General features: G+C 37.1%; 1 protein-coding gene across 10 annotated transcripts in view; it reads left to right on the top strand.

The window, feature by feature from the left end:
- The window catches only part of MOB3B (MOB kinase activator 3B), a 351,484-nt gene extending 336,971 nt beyond the window's left edge, over nucleotides 1-14,513 (top strand). For all 10 annotated transcript variants that reach the window (XM_072612554.1, XM_072612591.1, XM_072612578.1 and 7 more), the window contains one exon: nucleotides 8,501-14,513. In XM_072612554.1, coding sequence (XP_072468655.1) covers nucleotides 8,501-8,530 — 30 coding nt within the window. In that variant the 3' untranslated portion in view covers nucleotides 8,531-14,513. The remainder of the gene's footprint in view (nucleotides 1-8,500) is intronic.
- The last annotated feature ends 4,812 nt before the right edge of the window (nucleotides 14,514-19,325 follow it).

The raw sequence follows: 19,325 nt of genomic DNA, 5'->3' as shown, positions 1-19,325 counted from the left end.
CTCCAGAATTTGTTGAGAGTTCTTCTTTATAGATATTTTATGGGCTGTGGGGTAAGAGCTAAGCTTATGTGTATCTTTCTACTCTGCCATCTTGGCTCCTCCCTGATAAAATTTTTTAAAAAGAATGCATTCAGTACCTTTTGGTACTCACCAGCTCCAGAATCAGAGGATCTTAATTCAAATTCTACTTCCTATGTTACCTTGGATAAATCACTTAATCTCCCTATGCCTCAGTTTGTTTATCTATAAAATATGGAGTTTGGCCATAAATAGTCCTTAGGTATCCCTTCAAACTCTATATCTTTGATCCTATTTCTTATGTGACCTTGGACAAGTCACTTAACCTAGACTTTGTTATTCTTCAGCCATTTTTTTCAGTTGAATCTAACTCTTCATAACCCCATTTGAAGTTTTCTTGGCAAAAATACCGGAATGGTTTGCCATTTCCTTCAGCTCATTTTACAGATGAGGAAACTGAGACAAACAGGATAAAGTGACTTCCCCAGGATCACAAAGATAGTAAGTGCCTGAAGCTGGATTTGGACTCAAGTTCTCCTGACTCCAGACCCAGTGCTCCACGTAGCCGGCCCCACAGCAAACTAGACTAGGTCATTGCTAAGGGCTCATTTTAACTTGAATCTCATTGGCCACAATTCAGGTCAATCAAATTCATTTGAATATATGTGTGTTGTACAAGCTATGAATGCATATGTAGAAACATTGACCTATTGCAAATAATTTTTAGAGTTAGGCTAACTGTTCAGCTGTTCAGTTATTCAGCAGCACAGATGGATATTACTTCTTTGCTTTTCATTGCTCCTCATACTCTTCCCATAGCTCCCTAATTCCACATTATAAGAAAATATCTGTCTTAGTGGACAAAAGGATGTTCTGTCAAAATGGAATCTGAAGAGAAACAAGCAGTAGAGTGTAGCTCACATATTAACCAGATTCTGATTTAGGATGGATCTGAATCAGGTAAATGAATTCTCATTTTCCTGTGGGCATATAAATGAATATGGGCATGGATTGGAATGGTTTATACTCCATTGCTTCCAAGGATCTAGGATCTTGTCAGTGTGGGCACCCCCAACAATATAGAACATAATCCATGAAAGTTCTGCCCATATGATGCTAGTATGCCATACTATCCTATAAATCTAACCCACAGTATCCACCCAGATTCCTGGGGGCTTCCTTTGGATTCCCTTGCTATCATGTGGATACCATGAGGACAAAGGAGGAGGCTTTCTGTTTCTTGCTTTTGCTACCTAATCAGACCATCTTTTTTCTTGTATGTTTCTCTGAAGATGCCCTTTATTTTTTCCAAGTTTTAAAATTTTAAAAAATTTTTAAATTTTTTATTTTTTAATGTAATTTATTTTCAGCTTGCAACATTCATTTCCACAAGATTTTGAATTCTAAATTTTCTCCCCATCTCTCCCCTCCCACAGCCCCAAGACAGCATGCACCCCAACCACGCCTTTCCCCAATCTGCCCTCCCTTCTATCACCCCCTTCTATCACTCCCCCCTTGTCCTATCTCCCTCCCCTCTATTTTCCTGTAGGGCAAGATAGATATCTATACCCTATTGCCTGTATGATTTATTTCCCAGGTGCGTGCAAAAACAATTTTTAACATTCATTTTTAAAGCTTTGAGTTTCACATCCTCTCCCATCCTCCCTCCCCACTCACCCTCATTGAGAAAGCAAGCAATTTGACATAGGTCATATTTGTGTAGACATGCAAAACACTTCCATAACAGTCACGTTGAGAAAGATTAACCACATTTCCCTCTATCCTGTCCTGCCCTCCATTCTCTCCCTTGATCTGTCCTCCCACAATAGTGTTTGCTTCTGATTACCCCTTCCCTTCTATTACCAATCTACCATCCCTTCCGTTACCCTTCTTCTCCTATCCCCTTCCCCTCTGCCTTCCTGCAGGTTAAGATACATTTCCATACTCAATTGAATGTGTTATCCCCTCCTTAAGGCAAATTCAATGAGAGTAAGGCGTATTTATTCCTTCTCCCCTCCCTCCTCTTGCCCTTCATTGTAAAAGCTCTTTCTTACCTCTTTTATGTGAGATGGTTTACTGCTTTCTACCTCTCCTTTTCTCTTTCTCCCAGTACATTCCTCTCAACACTTGATTTTATTTTTTTAGGTATCCTTCCTTCATATTCAACTCACCTTGTGCCCTCTGTCTCTCTACATATACATAAATACACACAAGCATACACATATACCTACATATATGTAATATACACATACACACATGTATATTCCCTCTGACTACACTAATAATAAGAAAGGTCTCATGAGTTACAAATGTCATCCTTCCATGTAGGAATGTAAACAGTTCAACTTTAATGAGTCCCTTATAGCTTCTCTTTCCGGTTTACCTTTTTGTGTTTCTCTTGATTCTTGTATTTGAAAGTCAAACTTTCTATTCAGCTCTCATCTTTTCGACAAGAATGCTTGGAAGTCCTCTATTTTATCAAAATTTCATTTATTTTCCCTGAAGTATTATACTCATTTTTGCTGAATCGGTGATTCTTGGTTTTAATCCTAGTTCCTTTGACCTCTGAAATATCATATTCCAAGGCCTCTGATGTCTTAGTGTAGAAGCTGCTAAATCCTATGTTATACTGTGTTTCCACAATACTTGAATTGTTTTTTTCTGGCTGCTTATAATATTCTCTCCCTAACCTAGGAACTCTGGAATTTGGCTACAACATGCTTAGAAGTTTTTCTTTTAAGATCTCTTTTAGGAGTTGATCAATTTCCATTTCTATTTTACCCTCTGGTTCGAGAATATCAGGGAAGTTTTCCTTGATAATTTCATGAAAGATGATGTCTAGGCTCTTTTGATCATGGTTTTCAAGTAGTCCAGTAATTTTCAAATTATCTCTATTGGATATATTTTTGAAGTCAGTTTTTTTCCAATGAGATACTTCACATTGTCTTCTATTTTTTCTTTTGGATTTTGTTTCACAATTTCTTGATTTCTCATAAAGTCGTTAGCTTCCATTTGCTCCATTCTAATTTTGAAAGAATTATTTTCTTCAATGAGCTTTTGGACCTCCTTTTCCATTTGGCCAGTTCTTCTTTTTAAGGCATTCTTCTCCTCTTTGGCTTTTTGGACCTCTTTTGCCATTTGAGTTAGTCTATTTTTAAAAGTGTTATTTTCTTCAGCATTTTTTGGGTCTCCTTTCACAAGATGTTGACTCATTTTTCATGATTTTCTTGAATCACTCTCATTTCTCTTCCCAATTTTTCCTCTACTTCTCTTACTTGATTTTCAGAATCCTTCTTGAGCTCTTCCATGGTCTGAGCTCAATTCATATTTTTCTTGGAGGCTTTGGATGTAGGAGCCTTGGCCTCCTTGCCTTCTTCTGGTTGGATATTTTGATCTTCCTCATTGTAAGAAAATACCTTTTCATCAAGAAAGTAACCTTCTATAGTCTTATTCCCCCTTCCCCTTTTGGTCATTTTCCCAGCCAATTACTTGACCTCTGAGCTCTTTGTTAAGGGCAAGATGTACTGCCACAAGTTTCAGGGATTTTTGCAGCTGTTTTCAGAGATATATCTAGGGACCTGTAAATTCTCAGTTCCTCCAAAGTGGCCTGCACTTTGGTCTGTGAGCAACCACAAGCACTCTTTTGTGCCCTGAATCTGTGAGTAGGATTCCCTTTCCCCAGCCCCAACCAGCTCCTCCATGCCAGCATTCCTCCTTGCCTGGGATCACTTCCTGTGACTGGAACCCAGATCAGCCACTCCATTCCCTCACCCTGCTACAGCAGTGGCTGCCCCTGCCCTGACACTGAGTGCTGGACTCCACCCAGGTGAGAGAGCTTTCCCACTGACCTTTGAAGCTGTCTTTAGCAATTTGTGGTTTGATAAGCTCACCAGTGATTCAGTGCTCTGAGACCTGCTCCAGTCCCATCTGTGCTGGTGCAACCCATGCTCTGCTCTGAGCCACTACAATAGACTTTTCTTGTCAGCCTTCCAGATTCTCTTGGGCTGGAAGTCTGTTTCACTCTGTCATTTTGTGGCTTCTGCTGCTCCAGAGTTTGTTTAGAGTAATTTTTACAGGTATTTTGAGGGTTTTAGGGGTAGAGCTCATGCAGGTCCCTGCTTCTACTCCACTATCTTGACTCCTTCCAAAAACCATTTTTTATTTAAAGTTCTAAGTTCCAAATTCTGTTGCTTCCTCTTCCCAGAGACAATAAGTAATCAAATATAGGTTTCATATGTACAATTATCCCATATTTTTTCAACCATTTCCTGCTTTATATCTTGAGGCAATTAAGGTTTGTCTTGATTCAGGTACTTGGCATCAGGTATGCCTGTCTTAGCAGATATAATGTATATTAATTATATTTATGTATAATATGTTATGTAGTGTATATGTATAGTATACTATAATAGTATATATGGATATAATTGTGTTATATCTATATATACATATATATGTATATAATTAATATTGTTCCCTCCCTTCCTCAGAAATAAAGATAGCAGATAGTATTGTCTGCCTCAAAGACTAAAGAGGAGTGCAGTGAATTTTGGTCATTGCAGTTTCCAGTGGTTTAACGAGATGTGGAAATCATTTGTTTGTTTGTTCATTCATTCAACGAACACTGATTATGTACCTATTCTGTGTAGAATTGTCCTAGGTACTCAAATCTGTAAAACTAGGTAAGACATAATCATAAGGTCATAGATATAGAGCAAAAGGGGACTTCAGACACCCTGGCACATAGTAGGTGCTTACTAAATGTTGATTGGTTGACTGATCTAGTCCAAGTCCCTCATTTTACAAATGAGGAACCTGAAACCCAGAGAGTCTCTGGGTGACTTATCCAAGTAACTTATCCAAGGTCAATGGGTAATATGTATCAGAAGCAGGATTAGATATTTTATTTATCCTGTGACTCTGGAGTCTGTACTCTTCCCACTGTACCATACCCCCTCCTGCCTTCATGGAGACTATTCCATTGATAAGCAAACATCACTCTTAATACTCAATATCAGTGCATGCACAAGTTCAGTATGTTAGTGCATTGAAAAATATATTGTTATGTAAACTCTAAGGGGGATCAGGGAACAATTGATAGAAGCAGTCATTTTGAGATAGGCTTCAAAAATTGTATAAGAACCTTTATTTGTTGAATAAAAATTAAATTAAAAAGAAAGAGGGAAGACATGTTAAGCATAGGGCACAGCATGTACAAAGATACAAACACACAGGAAAGCAAGGTATGCTGGCACAGCGAGCAATAATCAGTCATCTAATTTGACTAGAGCATTGTCGGGGAGTAATGTGAATTATAGCTGGAAAGCCTGGTAGTGGTAGAAAAGGTTATTATGGCAATCATTTGGAACATGATTTCAGGCAAGGAGAGACAGTAGACAATTCTACCCAAATTAATATACTTATTTAGTGCCATACCAATTAAACTATCAGACAATTACTTTCTAGAGCTGGACAAAATAATATCAAAATTCATTTGGAAAAACAAAAGGTCCAGAATATCAAAGGGACTACTGAAAAGAAATGCTTGGGAAGGTGGCCTAGCGCTACCAGACCTCAAACTGTGCTATAAAGCAGCAATTATCAAAACCACTTGGTATTGGCTAAGAAACAGAGAGGTAGACAAGTGGAATAGACTTGGCACTCAAGATGCAGTAGGCAAGGAATATAGCAACCTTCTGTTTGATAAACCCAAAGACCCCAGCTTCTGGGATAAGAACTCATTGTTTGACAAAAATTGCTGGGAAAACTGGATAACAGTGTGGCAGAAATTAGGCATAGACCCATACCTGACACCGTACACAAGAATAAAGTCCAAATGGGTACATGATTTAGGTATAAAGATTGATACCATGAATAAACTGGAGAAGCAAGGAATAGTGTATTTATCAGATCTATGGAGAAGGGAAGAATTCTTTACTAAAGGAGAGATAGAAAGCATTATGAAATGCAAAATGGATAACTTTGATTACATTAAACTGAGAAGTTTTTTTTTTTTAATTAATTTTTTTATTTTTTTTTAATGTTTAACAATCACTGCCATACAATTGCGATTTTATCCCTCCCCACCCACCCCCCACTACCTCCCTCCCTCCCCATGACTGCATACAATTCTGTATAGATTCTACATAAACTTTCCTATTGAGTATATTTTCACTATCGTCATGCTGTGTAGTCAGACTAAGATAAATGAAAGAATCCGTATAACAAATCAGAACATGATACACAAACAGATACACATACACAAACATGATCTGCTACATTATGTGAGTGACTTCCATATTTCTCTCTCTGAGTGTGGAAGGCTTTTTGCCTTGAGGTCCACCATTGGGATTTTTTTTTTTTTTCAGAAGTTCTTGTGTTATTACAAAAATCTAGGTCTACCAGAAAAAACTCTCACACACTGTGGTTGTTGCTGTGCATAAAGTTCTCCTGGTTCTGCTCCTTTCACTCAGCATCAGGTCATATAAGTCCTTCCAGGCCTCTCTGAAGTCTTCTTGTTCATCATTTCTTATGGCACAATAGTACTCCATTACATTCATATACCATAATTTATTCAGCCATTCCCCAATTGATGGACATCCCCTTGACTTCCAGTTTTTGGCAACTACATAGAGTGCTGCTATAAATATTTTTGTACATGTGGGACCCTTTCCCATTTTTATGATCTCTTGGGGATATAGTCCTAGTAGCGATATTGCTGGGTCAAAGGGTATGCACATTTTTGTAGCCCTTTGGGCATAGTTCCAAATTGCTCTCCAGAATGGTTGGATGCGCTCACAGCTCCACCAACAATGAATTAGTGTTCCAACTCTCCCACATCCTCTCCAGCATTTATCATTTTCTTGTTCTGTCATGTTTGCCAATCTTATAGGTGTGATGTGGTACCTAAACTGAGAAGTTTTTGCACAACCAAACCCAATGCAACCAAAATCCGGAGGGATGTAGTAAATTGGGAAAGAATTTTTACAGCTAAGCTCTGGGATAAAGGCCTCATTTCTAGAATATATAGAGAACTGATCCAAATGTATAATCATACAAGTCATTCCCCAATTGATAAATGGTCAAAGGATATGAACAGGCAATTTGCAGAGGAAGAAATTAAAGCTATCTATAATCATATGAAAAAATGCTCTAAATCACTATTGGTTAGAGAGATGCAAATCAAAACAACTCTGAGGTACCACATCACACCTATAAGATTGGCAAACATGACAGAACAAGAAAATGATAAATGCTGGAGAGGATGTGGGAAAGTTGGAACACTAATTCATTGTTGGTGGAGCTGTGAGCGCATCCAACCATTCTGGAGAGCAATTTGGAACTATGCCCAAAGGGCTACAAAAATGTGCATACCCTTTGACCCAGCAATATCGCTACTAGGACTATATCCCCAAGAGATCATAAAAATGGGAAAGGGTCCCACATGTACAAAAATATTTATAGCAGCACTCTATGTAGTTGCCAAAAACTGGAAGTCAAGGGGATGTCCATCAATTGGGGAATGGCTGAATAAATTATGGTATATGAATGTAATGGAGACAGTAGGAGTAGCATCCATAGACAGGCTGTTGGAATAGTGCAGTCAGGTGATCATGAGGGCCTATACTCTAGTGGCAGCAGTGGGAATAGGGAGTGCAGAGGAGGGGATGGATCTGACAATTGTTGCCAGGTTGACATGGACTGCACTTGGTGCATGTGAGAGAGGAAGGGTAAGCCCAGAGCTTCAGTTATGAGAGGCCATGTCAGTGTCGGTGCCTCACGCACAGAGAAATGAGAAAAGGAATAAACTTAGAGAAAGAATTTTAAAATTCCCATTTTGAATAGGCTGGGTTTGAAGTACTACAATGAGATACCCAGTTTGAGATCCCCTCTAGTAGAGACAGAGAAACTCGGTTCAAATTCTGTCTTTGATGCTTATTTCTTTGGTGACTTTGACCTACTCACTTCATGTCCATGGGCTTTAGTTTACTCATCTATAAAATGAGAGCTGAATTAAATGCTTTTGGATTCTTGCCATCATTAGTTCTATGATTTTGTGATAAGCAGCTTGGAGGTTGGTTCTGAAAATCATTGGTGCATATAGGTATGGTACAATCCCTTGCAAATATAAATGCCATGTTCATTTTATTAAGACTACTGAGTACCCCTGAGTGTGGTAGACCTCACCTGCTGGGGAGGTGGGGTAGAATTCACACAATGGAGTTCTGAGTTGCAGTGGGCTATAAAGTCAGTTGAGTCTAACCACCATTAGTAAACCCTGAATGGTGGAGGGGCCCCCAGGCTGCCTAAGGAAGGGTAAATCAGCCCCTGTTTGGAAGAGAGCAGGTAAAATCTTCCATGCTAATCCACACTGGGATGAGGTCTGTATGACTAGCCAGAGTGCTTCCAGTGTGAGTGAAATAAGGAGACCCAGTCTTAAAAAAGAAAAATCCTAATTACGTCTCTCTCTCTTCTTTTTCAGAAAGAGATGACCAGCAGGATGTGTCACTAAAGAGCCATCCATCAGAAGAAAGAGGAATGCCATTTCCTCAGGGGGTTGAACAGGAGCATGAAGTAGACCTTTCAGACTAAAATAACTTGTTGATTCACAGGAGGTTGAGGACAGGCAGTGATCTTTCTCTGCCATGTTTCTCATTCACTGTGTGTGCCCTTAACCCTCAGAGTGCTGCTAGCAACATCCTATCTATTGACCAGGTGTATTACAAAGCAAAGCAAAGAAAGAGAAAACTTCCATTTATTATTCTGGTTCAAGAACTCTCCAGAATGAAGGCTCTGCAGTTACAGACTCTTAACAGTTCCAGCTGTCTCAACTTTACTGGAATTCAAGTCTTGAGACTGAAATACACATTTGTACTTTTTTCCCTCACTGACTAGACCAGCCTTGTCAGGTAGTCTGTTTTTCCTGTGTTTTATTTTCTGAGTACAGTGTGAATTTGAGAACTCCAAATCTTCAATAGATTTTTTTCTATAACAAGCTTTCCATCCTACAAAGTCCTACCCTGATCCTGTATAATACTTTGAAATTCCATAGAACGTTAAATTCTTGATAAATCTACCTGAGAGCAAAAACATGACTTTCTGTCATGTGCCTGCTGCTTACGAGGTCCTACTCCATTTTCAGATAGTGTCTCTATGTTATAACTAGAGGGAAGTTCAAACACTATCTTCTACAAGAGACCTTTGCTGATGCCCCCTAGCTACTAGTGCCTTTCCCCTTTTTCACTCCATCCATACCCCCACACGAATGGTTACCTTTTATCTGCTTTGTATATACATATATATGTCTGTATTGTCTTTCCTGTTTGAATATAAGCTCCTGGAGGGCAGACTCTTGATTTGTTGTTTGTTTGTTTTTTATCTTTGTATCCCTAGACCTTATCACAGTACCTGGCACATAGTTGGTGCTTAATAAATACTTATTGATTGATTGATTAAGTCATAATTGCCCAGAATAAGATTTGCCAAAGCATTAACCAAGTTCCTGAGTGACTTTGGTTTTAGTATGCATTCAATTTGATCCTTATCCAGTGCCTACTACATGCAAGGCACTGTACTAGGGCTTGGGGATACAGAAACAGGAAATTCAAAGAGCACTTGCTCTCAAGGAGCTTTTATTCTATTGGAGGATGCACCATGGACACAAATAAGTAAATTCAAAGTATATACAAAATAATTTTTAAGAGGTAGAGTGTACTAATTATTGGGGAGAAGGGGTAGAGAGGCATCAGGAAAACTCATGTATTTTGCTCTCTTCTTTACTCCCTTACTCTTTATCTCTTCCATTCAGGAAATTCTTCCTTTTATTAGAAGGGACACACATGGAAACTGAATATTACAACTGGATGATTCAGTGGTGAGGGAAAGTGGTCATGGTTTATATAGAATTATTTGAAAAAACATTCAATTGGTTGACTTTTAGCCTGTAGTTGTGGTATATCACCCAAGTCTATGTCTTCTTTCTCTTTCTTATAACTCCGGCAACACTGTGTTGCAAAATATTAAACTGATTGTGGGCTACAAGGCACATAGTGTTTCTACCCGTTACTGTGCCATGGTGTCCAAAGACAATGTTGTCCTTGTTTCTGCATCTAGTGTCTCCTCACTTTCCTTTTCAATTGACAGTCCCTATGATGCATTCTGTGCTGCTTTGTACAATCACAGAATTTCAGAGTTGGAAGAGACCTCAGTGACCATCTTGTCCAACTTGTCCCTGAGAAAAGAATGCCCACCACAACAGAGTAGAAATAACTCTTTTAAAAAATTATACAGGATTTTGACAGATGAAGTGTTCATTTTGTCTTTTTATGCATGGTCCTGTCAGACTCTAGTTTAGGGCATCCATTTGCTTCATGTTGATTTGAATTTCACAAAATACCAGTTTATGGCAAATAACCAAAAAACAAGATTGCAAAAACGGGCATTTTAATATAAATTTTTGTTAAAGTATTATTAAAAATGAATCAGAAGAAATAAAATCATGCACCCACATGGACTAAGGGCCAGACTTTTGAATAGCATTCAGTGTTGGGCCAACCAAGAAAGCCTACCTTTGCTTTGGAGGAGGATGTTTTGTTTTAAAGGCCCCAAATGCTGCTACCTCTCTCTATACTTTAGGTATCAGTTTATATTAGATAATTGACAAATATGCCTCTTCACTGTGTATCTATGTCCCTAAATGAGAGAGGAAAAACACACTTTGATCTATCTTAAGCATCCTTTTTAGTTAGAAATCCACAGAGAAAGTATCCCAAAGATTCAAAGAAAAAAAAAAGAATCATCTTCAGACCTATGCAACATGACAAAACTTTTGTGAAACACACATAAAATATAAATCTTGGTGAGTCTTCTTCTCAAAACCTTGTTGCGTATGTCTTTGATAAACTGAAAAATGTTGATGTTTTGAAATCAAAATCATGCGTTTTCCTGTGTTTCATTTAATGCCATTTAGGATGCTCTTTGTGCCTAATTTTGTAGGAGCTGGAAATCTGAATTTGTTAACCAATCTTTTTAATACTGTTTTTAACTATTTCTGCATATGAAATTTCCACTCAACTCTTTTTTTAAGTAGCTTTGTGAGTTTTTTTCTCTTGGTACAGTTTTCCTCTGGCTGTACGTATTCTTAATTGCACTAATGAACTGTTCTAGGGTGTGTTTTGTTTTTTTTTTTTTTACAAATTGTTGTGGGTTTGTGTTTGTGTTTTGTTTTGATGTTTGTTGTTCTAGTTAGCTGGATCTATAAGATTTTGTTTAGCAAATTCCAGAAAGAAACAAGAGATAATTTTTACCACTTTTTTTTTTTTTTTTTTTGCGTAATTGCATCACGTACATGTATATCTTATGTGAAAGGAAAGGAAATAAAGTGGATGAAAACCTTAAAGAGAACAGCATAATCCTTTAATTATTACCCAATATGAGGCTTCCCTGCTTTGGGAAAAGATATGAATATGATTCTCATTCCTGGTTTCTGTTATGTTTTATTACATCCTTGACTAACATTACTATGACATTTGAGTAATAGTTCTAAATGAAAAAAGACGCAGAAAGATATAGTAATTAAACCAAGAGTTTTGGACATTCAATACTAGATAACCTGTCCCAGTTCATAGTAAATTTAATCATTTCTTTATTATAATCTCCTATTTTGTTCATGTTTCTTGATATGTTCAGGAAAGATTAGGCACCATTTTAATGGATGTCAATTTCTAACATCCATTTAAGTGAAAGATGAAGATGAGTAGAATTCCCCCATAGCAGAAATTTGAGTCCATTTCCTATAATGAACTTGAATTTTCCATTTGCCCTGTAATTTAGCCAGATGTCAAATATGTGTACTTCTCTTATTTCACTTCTCATCCCATGTTCTTACACTCAAGTCCCCATGATTTGTTGATCTAGCTTTGCTACTGCTTTTGTGCCTTAGAGAATCTTTTCCCCTAATATTCTCTAAGGACTACAGATACTAATTCATTGTCTTAGGAAAAGTGGGTAGAAAGGTCATTGAGAAGCCATCTGGTCCATCCCTCCTGCTCTGCTGGTGGAACAGTATAATGAATGAGAACTATTTTATTTTAAAAGACCTTCAAACAAGGAAATTCCATAACTCCCTTGAGTAGCCTACCCTAGAACTCAAGAATTGTTGAAATACTTCAGAAGTACAATTCATGTAAATCAAATATGCTTCAGGTTAGACACACTCTCCCAACCCTGACTCCCACCCTAGCTGTGTTCTGAATGAAGATCAAGGATAATAGTAAATTTTGTGCTAGAACCCCTTCATATGGCTAAAGGCTATTATGAAATAGCCCATTAGCCTTCTCTTCTCCAAATTAAATAATCCATTTCTTGAACATTCTTTCATATTTTTTTTTTTAATGTTCTTGCTGCTCTTGGATTTGGTTTGGTTTTGTTATAGACTTCTGATTTAACCCATATGAGGAATTCTTGGTGTGAAAACTCCACCAATGCCAATTTGCAACTAACATTTATGTAAGACTTTATGGTTTACAAAGCATTTTTTTTTTGCAAATGTTATCTCCCTTTTACTGAACACATTTAACAACTTAAAGTGTTAGAAGAGTTATCTGAAGTACTGAGAGTTTAAGTACCTTACCAATATTCATATAGCTAGTTTAGGACTTTAACTCAGGTCCTCCTGACTCCAAGTTCTTCTCTCAATCCCATATGCCATGTTGCTCCTCTAGATCCTACTTAACTTCCTTAATCATTTTTATAATTCTCCTGAATATTTTCTCACATTCTCTGTTTCCCAATGGAGTTATAAAGACCAAAAGCAGACACAGTGCACTGACCAATTATGACCATATTAGAAGGATTATCTCATAATTCTCCTTTATTACCTACCAACATAAACTATACTACTCACTCCCTGGCCCATCCATGATAAAATATGAAATCTGGATCTTATATTATTATGCCTACACATAAACAATTCTTAGCCTAATTATATATGCTTTGTCTTTTCAGGGACCTTGAGCATGACCTCACTGAATCCATTTTATTTGTTTCTGATCACTTTTAAAAATAGATCTTTGTAAAAAGAAAGATTTTTGTAATTCTGCTACAGGATTCTGTTACAATCCACCTTGCACCTGCTCCTAGATAGTGGTTTCTACAAACATAATCTCTATCGGATAGCCACACCACTGAAAAAGTATTGAAATGGAAATAAGACTGACCTCCCCAGGACTACATAGCTCCCCACTCCCAAGTTCAGCCAAATTAAAATATGATTGGGAAATATTAAAATAAATGTAACCACAATAAAACAGACAATGTTAAAATGTAGTTTTCTAAATCAATTTGCTTCCCACTCCCATTTCTATTTGAGTTTGACTCCATTGCACTAGAGAATATTGCTTTTATGCTTCTCCTTTCTGATTCAGCCCATACTTTCCTTCTCCTCCAAGCTCTATTGATATTCTCTGGATATGACTTCCAAGTCACTTGTATTCTTATGTAATAATTTAGACCCCATCCCATATCATCATGTGAACTAAAAGTAAAAGGCCAGATGGATATGTGTTACTTCATCCTGATGAACCATGAATCTGATAAAAATTTTGTCTCTTAAGATGCCCATAATAAGGTGAATCAGAAGGTTTGAAGGACACTACCTAATCAAGATGGCCTTTATATACAATCAACTAAAATAAAACTTCCTCAATATAAAATAAACAGATTATAATTCTGTCAGGGTTTTTTTTTTTTTAGATGTGCCGTTCTACTTAGCACTAATAAGAAAGCAGTGTGTTACAAGTAGGCTCCCACCTTTAGAAATCGGATTCACGGTGGAGGAGACAGGAAAGCGAACAAGGCAGAAATTAATGGAATAGAATAAGATTAAAATGACATTTAGTGGTCAAGAAATATCAGGAGAAATGTACAGGTATTTTTCTCCTGTGAAGCTGGCACAGTGACCAAAGGGAGTCTCAAGTAAGACTTCCGTCATCACTTCAAATTATTCCCATTTTAACTCTTCTGCTCTTGTTGAGAGAGGTGGTGCTATTCTTTAGTTGGCCAAACAGAGTTACCTTTTTTTGACTGGTGGATTTTTTAAGTTCCTGCTTAAAAACAGACAAATTTAAGTTTTATAACAGGATGTTCTTCTCTGGACTTTATATTAGTTCTGGGTAAGGTATTTTCCACTGAATAGATAGATTTTTGTAATTTTTAGAAGAAAGAGCCAATTTCTAATGAAACAGTTAATTTGTTTGACTACTTTCTAATCTCCAGACTTCTCATTTTCCCACTATCTTTTTCAACAGTACCCAAGAAAATATTTTAGAATACTGTAGCTGTCTGTGATTAAACAAAGGGTGCCAGTGTTAGAAAGCAGACTAACATCTTTGTCAGAATTGAAAAATTGAGTAAAATGGAAGGGTACTTATGAAATCAGTTCTCATTTGTGAACATGATGAATTCAAATGGCACAAATAAAAGACTGATAACCTGTACTATGTTGTGTGTTCTTTTCAAAAAAGTCCATGTCTTCAACAATTCTACCAATATTTTAAATTAACTGTTTTCTACTAATAAGCTTTATTTTCTCTCCCTCCCATTCACTCCCACTAAAAAAGAAAAAAATCCACCAGAATCCCTAATAGAAAATATCCATAGTCAAAACAAATTCCTTCGTTGGTCATGTACAAATTGTGTCTCATTCTGCACATTTAGTCCATTACCTTTCTGTCATGAATGAGTTGGACAGCATTCTTTCTCATCAGTCCTCTTCAACCATGGTTGGTCATTGTTCAAAAATCAGACATCTCTCTCAAAGTTACTTGTGATTGCAATGGCATATTATAGTATAAATTGATCTTGGTTATATAAATTGATTCTAATTCAGGTCAATTCATTCTGCATCCATTCATATAAATCTTCCCAACTTTCTTCAAAATTGTCTCTTCATTTCTTTTTAGCACAAGAAACATTCTGTTACATTCGTATGCCATAATTTTTTCAGCCATTCCCTACTTGGTAGGCTCACACTTTCCAGTTCTTTGCTACTACAGAAAAAAAGAGTTGCTACAGATATTTTGTACAAAAATATTTTTACTCTTTTTTTGATCTCTTGGGGGCATAGGCCCAGTATTGGTATTGCTATATCAAAGGATATTCAATCAATCCATAAACATTTACTAAGTGCATACTATGCGCCAGGCACTCTACAAAGCCCTGGGGATACTGAAATAGGCAAATAAGAGTCCTTGCTCTCAAGGAATTTACAATCTAATGGATGAGACAGCAAAAAATATATACAAACAAGCTATATATAGGACAAATAAGAAATAACTGACGGAGGGAAGAGACTAAACTTAAGAGGGATAGGGAAAAACTTTCTGTAGAAGATGGGATTTTAGTTGCAACTTTAAAGGAAGACAGGGAAGTCAATAGATGGAGATGAGAAAGGAGAATATTCTAGGCATGGAGGACAATCAGAGAAAATGTTTGGAGCTAAGAGATGGAATGTCTTGTTTGTGTAACTGTAAGGAGGGTAGTGTCACTAAACTGAAGAGAACATGGTGCGGAATATGGTGTAAGAAGACTGGAAAGGAAGGAAAGAACTGAGTTATGGAGAGTTTTGAATGCTGAACAGAGAATTTTGTTTTTGATTCTGGAGATGATAGGAAGCCATTGGATTTTGTTGATTGGTGTGTGTGTGTGTATGTATGTATGTGTGTGTGAGAGTGTGTGTGTATGTATGTGTGAGAGTGTGTGTGTATGTGTGTGTGCATGTGGGTGTGTGTGTGAGTGTGTGTGTGTGTGTGCGTGTGTATGATTAAACCCATGCTTTAGGAAAATCACTTTAGTGACTAAATGGAGGATGGATTGAAATGGGGAGAGACTGGAGACAGGCAGAGCAACCAGCAGGCTATTGTAATAGTTCAGACAAGAAGTGACAAAATCCTACACTAGAGTAGTGACAGTGTCAGAAGAGAGAAGGGAGAATATTCAAGAGATGTTGAAAAGGTGAAATTAAAAGTTTTGGCAATAGGTTGGATATGGGGGGAGGGGTGAGAGAAAGGAAAGAGCTAAGTATGACTCCAAGTTTGCCATTCTGAGGGCCTAGGAGGATGCCCTCTAGAGTAATGTCCAAGTAGACATGATGGAGGGATTAAGGGGAAAAAAAATTTTATTTTAAACATTTTGAGTTTAAGATTTCTACTGGAAATAGGCAGAGCCAAGATGGCAGAGAAAATCACACTAAACCCCTCCAAACACCTTTAAAAAGTACTCAAAACAAATTCTATAGTGGCTGAACCCACAAAAAGGAGTGAAAGTTTTCCAAAGAAGGAGTGAAACAATTTTCCAGCCCAACAAGTTTTCAGTAGGAAAGGCCTATTGAACCATGATGAGAGTGGAGTGCAGTGCAGGCTATGCCAACAGACTGGGCCCCAACAAGTCAGGAGCAGCCCTTGGGGCTGACTGAATCAGTGGCAGCAGTTTTAAGACCTCTGCCCACAGATGGTAAGGAGGTTGGACTACTAGTGAGAAAGAGACTACAGGGGTCCCCACTTGGGGCACAACTCTTCCTTTGCCCATTCTCAGATCTGGTCATAGTCTTGGTTCTCAGTCCCAGGACAAGCAGGCACACTACCACACTAGAGTGTGTGACCACAGAAGAGCAGGGACCCTGATCACAGTTACAAGGTAGAAAAAAGTGCTTGTGGTTGCTCACTAATGTATAGTATAGGAAAGTTGTAAACACAACTCTCCCTAGATCACATTAATTTGGAAGAAGCAAAAATTTGCACATCCCCAGAATTACCTCTGAAATTAGCTACACAGAAAACCTGCAGCTTAGGACAGTGCCACTTCAGAAGCAGAGCCCCACTTTAACAGAGTTAAAAATCAAGAAACATACTGGAAAATGAACAAACAGCTGAAACAAAGATCCTCATTATAGAAAGTTACTGTGGTAACGGGGAAGATCAAAACATAAACTAAGAAAAAGATAATGTCAAAACTCCTAAATCTAAAGCCTCAAAGAAAAATATAAATTGTTCCCAGGCAATGGAAAGGTCTAAAAGGATTTTAAAGATAAAGTAAGAGAAGTAGAAGAAAGAATTGGAAGAGGAATGAGAATGATGCAAGAAAATAATGAAAAAAGTCAAAAAACTTGGTAAAGGAGGCACAAAAAAATACCATCTTTTAAGAAATAACAGGTCAAATGGTAAGAGGCACAAAAAATCCAAAGAAGTGAATACCTTGAAAAGCAGAAATAGCTAAATGGAAAAAAAATAAACAAAAATTCACTGAAGAGAACTCCTTAAAAAGTAGAATTGGCCAAGTGGAAAAGGAGGTACAAAAGCTCACTGAAGAAAATAATCTCTTAAAAATCAGAATTGTACAAGCAGAAGCTAATAACTTCATCAGACATCTGAAAAAAACAAACAAACAAAATCAAAGGAATGAAAAAATAGAAGAGATGTGAAATATCTCAATGGAAAAACAACTGACCTAGAAAACAGATCCAGGAGAGATAATTAAAGAATTACCAGACTTGTCTGAAAGTCATGATTTTTTAAAAAAAGAGTCGACATCATCTTTCAAGAAATTGTCAAGGAAAACTGCCCTGATATTCAAGAACCAGAGGTTAAAATAGAAATCAAAAGAATCCACTGACCACCTCCTGAAGGAGATCCCAAAATGAAAACTCCCAGAAATATTATAGCTAAATTCCAGAGTTCCCAGGTCAAGGAGAAAATATTGGAATCAGCCAGAAAGAAACAATTCAAGTGTGGTGGAGACACAGGCAAGATAACATATGATTTAACAGTTTCTACGTTAAAGGATTAGAGAGTTTGGAATGTGATATTCTGAAAGGCAAAAGAGCTAGGATTCCAACCCAGAAAAACTGGTTATAATCCTTCGGTAAAAAGACATGGATGTTCAATGAAATAGAGGATTTTCAAGCATTGCTGATAAAAAGATCAGAACTGAATAGAAAAATTCAAATACATGCCTCAAAAGAAGCATAAAAAATAGGAAAGAAAAACCATAAGTGATTCATTAAGGTTAAACTGTTTACATTCCTCTATGGGAAAATGATACTTGTAATTCCTAAAAACTTTCTTCTTATTAAGGTAGTTAGAAGAAATATATATAGACAGAAAGTACAGGTGTTAGTTGAATGTGATGGAATGATTATCTAAACAAAATTAAGGGGTAAGAAAAAGGAATATATGGGGAGAAGGGGAAAGGGAGAGGTAGAAGGGGCTAAATTATCTGACATGAAAGAGACCCAAAAGGGATTTTATAGTGGAGGGGAAGATGGGGGAAGGGGGAAGTGAGCCTTACTCTCCTTGCCTCACAGATAGAATAATATACACACTCAGTTGAGTGTAGAAATCTATCTTACCACACAGGAAAGTGTTAGGGAAAGGGGATAAGAGAAGTGGGTGGGGCTGACAAAAGGGAGAGCAGATTGGGAAAGGCAAGCAACTTTTTAGAATGGACAGGGTGAAAGAACAGAAAGGGTGGGATAAACAGGAGGAAAATAGGATGGGGAAAAATTACATAGTTGGTAATCATTACTCTGAAAAAATTTTTACATCAAGTTTCTCCAGTAAAGAACTCATTTCTCAAATATATAGAAAATGGAGTCAAATTTATAGAAATAAAAGCCATTCCTCAGTTGATAAATGGCCAAAAAAAAAAAACAACAGGCAAGTAATCAAAGCTATCAATGGTCATATGAAAAAAAATTATCTAAATCACTATTGATTAGAGAAATGCAAATTTAAAAACCTCTGAGGTACCACCCTACACCTGTCAGATTGGAAAATGACAAACTTTGGAAGAGATATGGGAAAATTAAAACACTAATGTACTTTCTGTAAAGTTGTATATTTATTCAACCACTCTGAAAAACAATTTGGATTTATGCCCAAAGGGCATTGTTTTTCTTGGGGTTTTTGTCTATGTTTTCTTTTGCAGTATGACTTACATGGCAAGGTGTTTTGCATTACTCTGCATACACAGCTTATGTCAAATTACTTGTCTTCTGAATGAGGAGGAGAAGGGAGAAAATTTGAAACAGAGTTTGAAAAGAAAATGTTAAAATTAGTTTTATGTGTAATTGAGAAAAAATATTAAATTTTTTAGAAGTTTCCTATTATGTATCCAGTCTGAGATGTCTGAAAGATTGTTGGAGATGCAGGATTGGAAGTCAATAGAGTATGGTTAGTAACTTTAAGGGCATAAGTCCAAACTGATTTTCTTAATGGTCAGATGAATTCACAATTTCACCAGTTGTGCACCAG

This window comes from Notamacropus eugenii, chromosome 1 (genome assembly GCF_028372415.1).
Source record: "Notamacropus eugenii isolate mMacEug1 chromosome 1, mMacEug1.pri_v2, whole genome shotgun sequence".
Classification (NCBI taxonomy): Eukaryota; Metazoa; Chordata; class Mammalia; order Diprotodontia; family Macropodidae; genus Notamacropus; species Notamacropus eugenii.
Note: the sequence above shows the minus strand (reverse complement) of the source record. Positions and strands in the feature narration are given on the sequence as shown.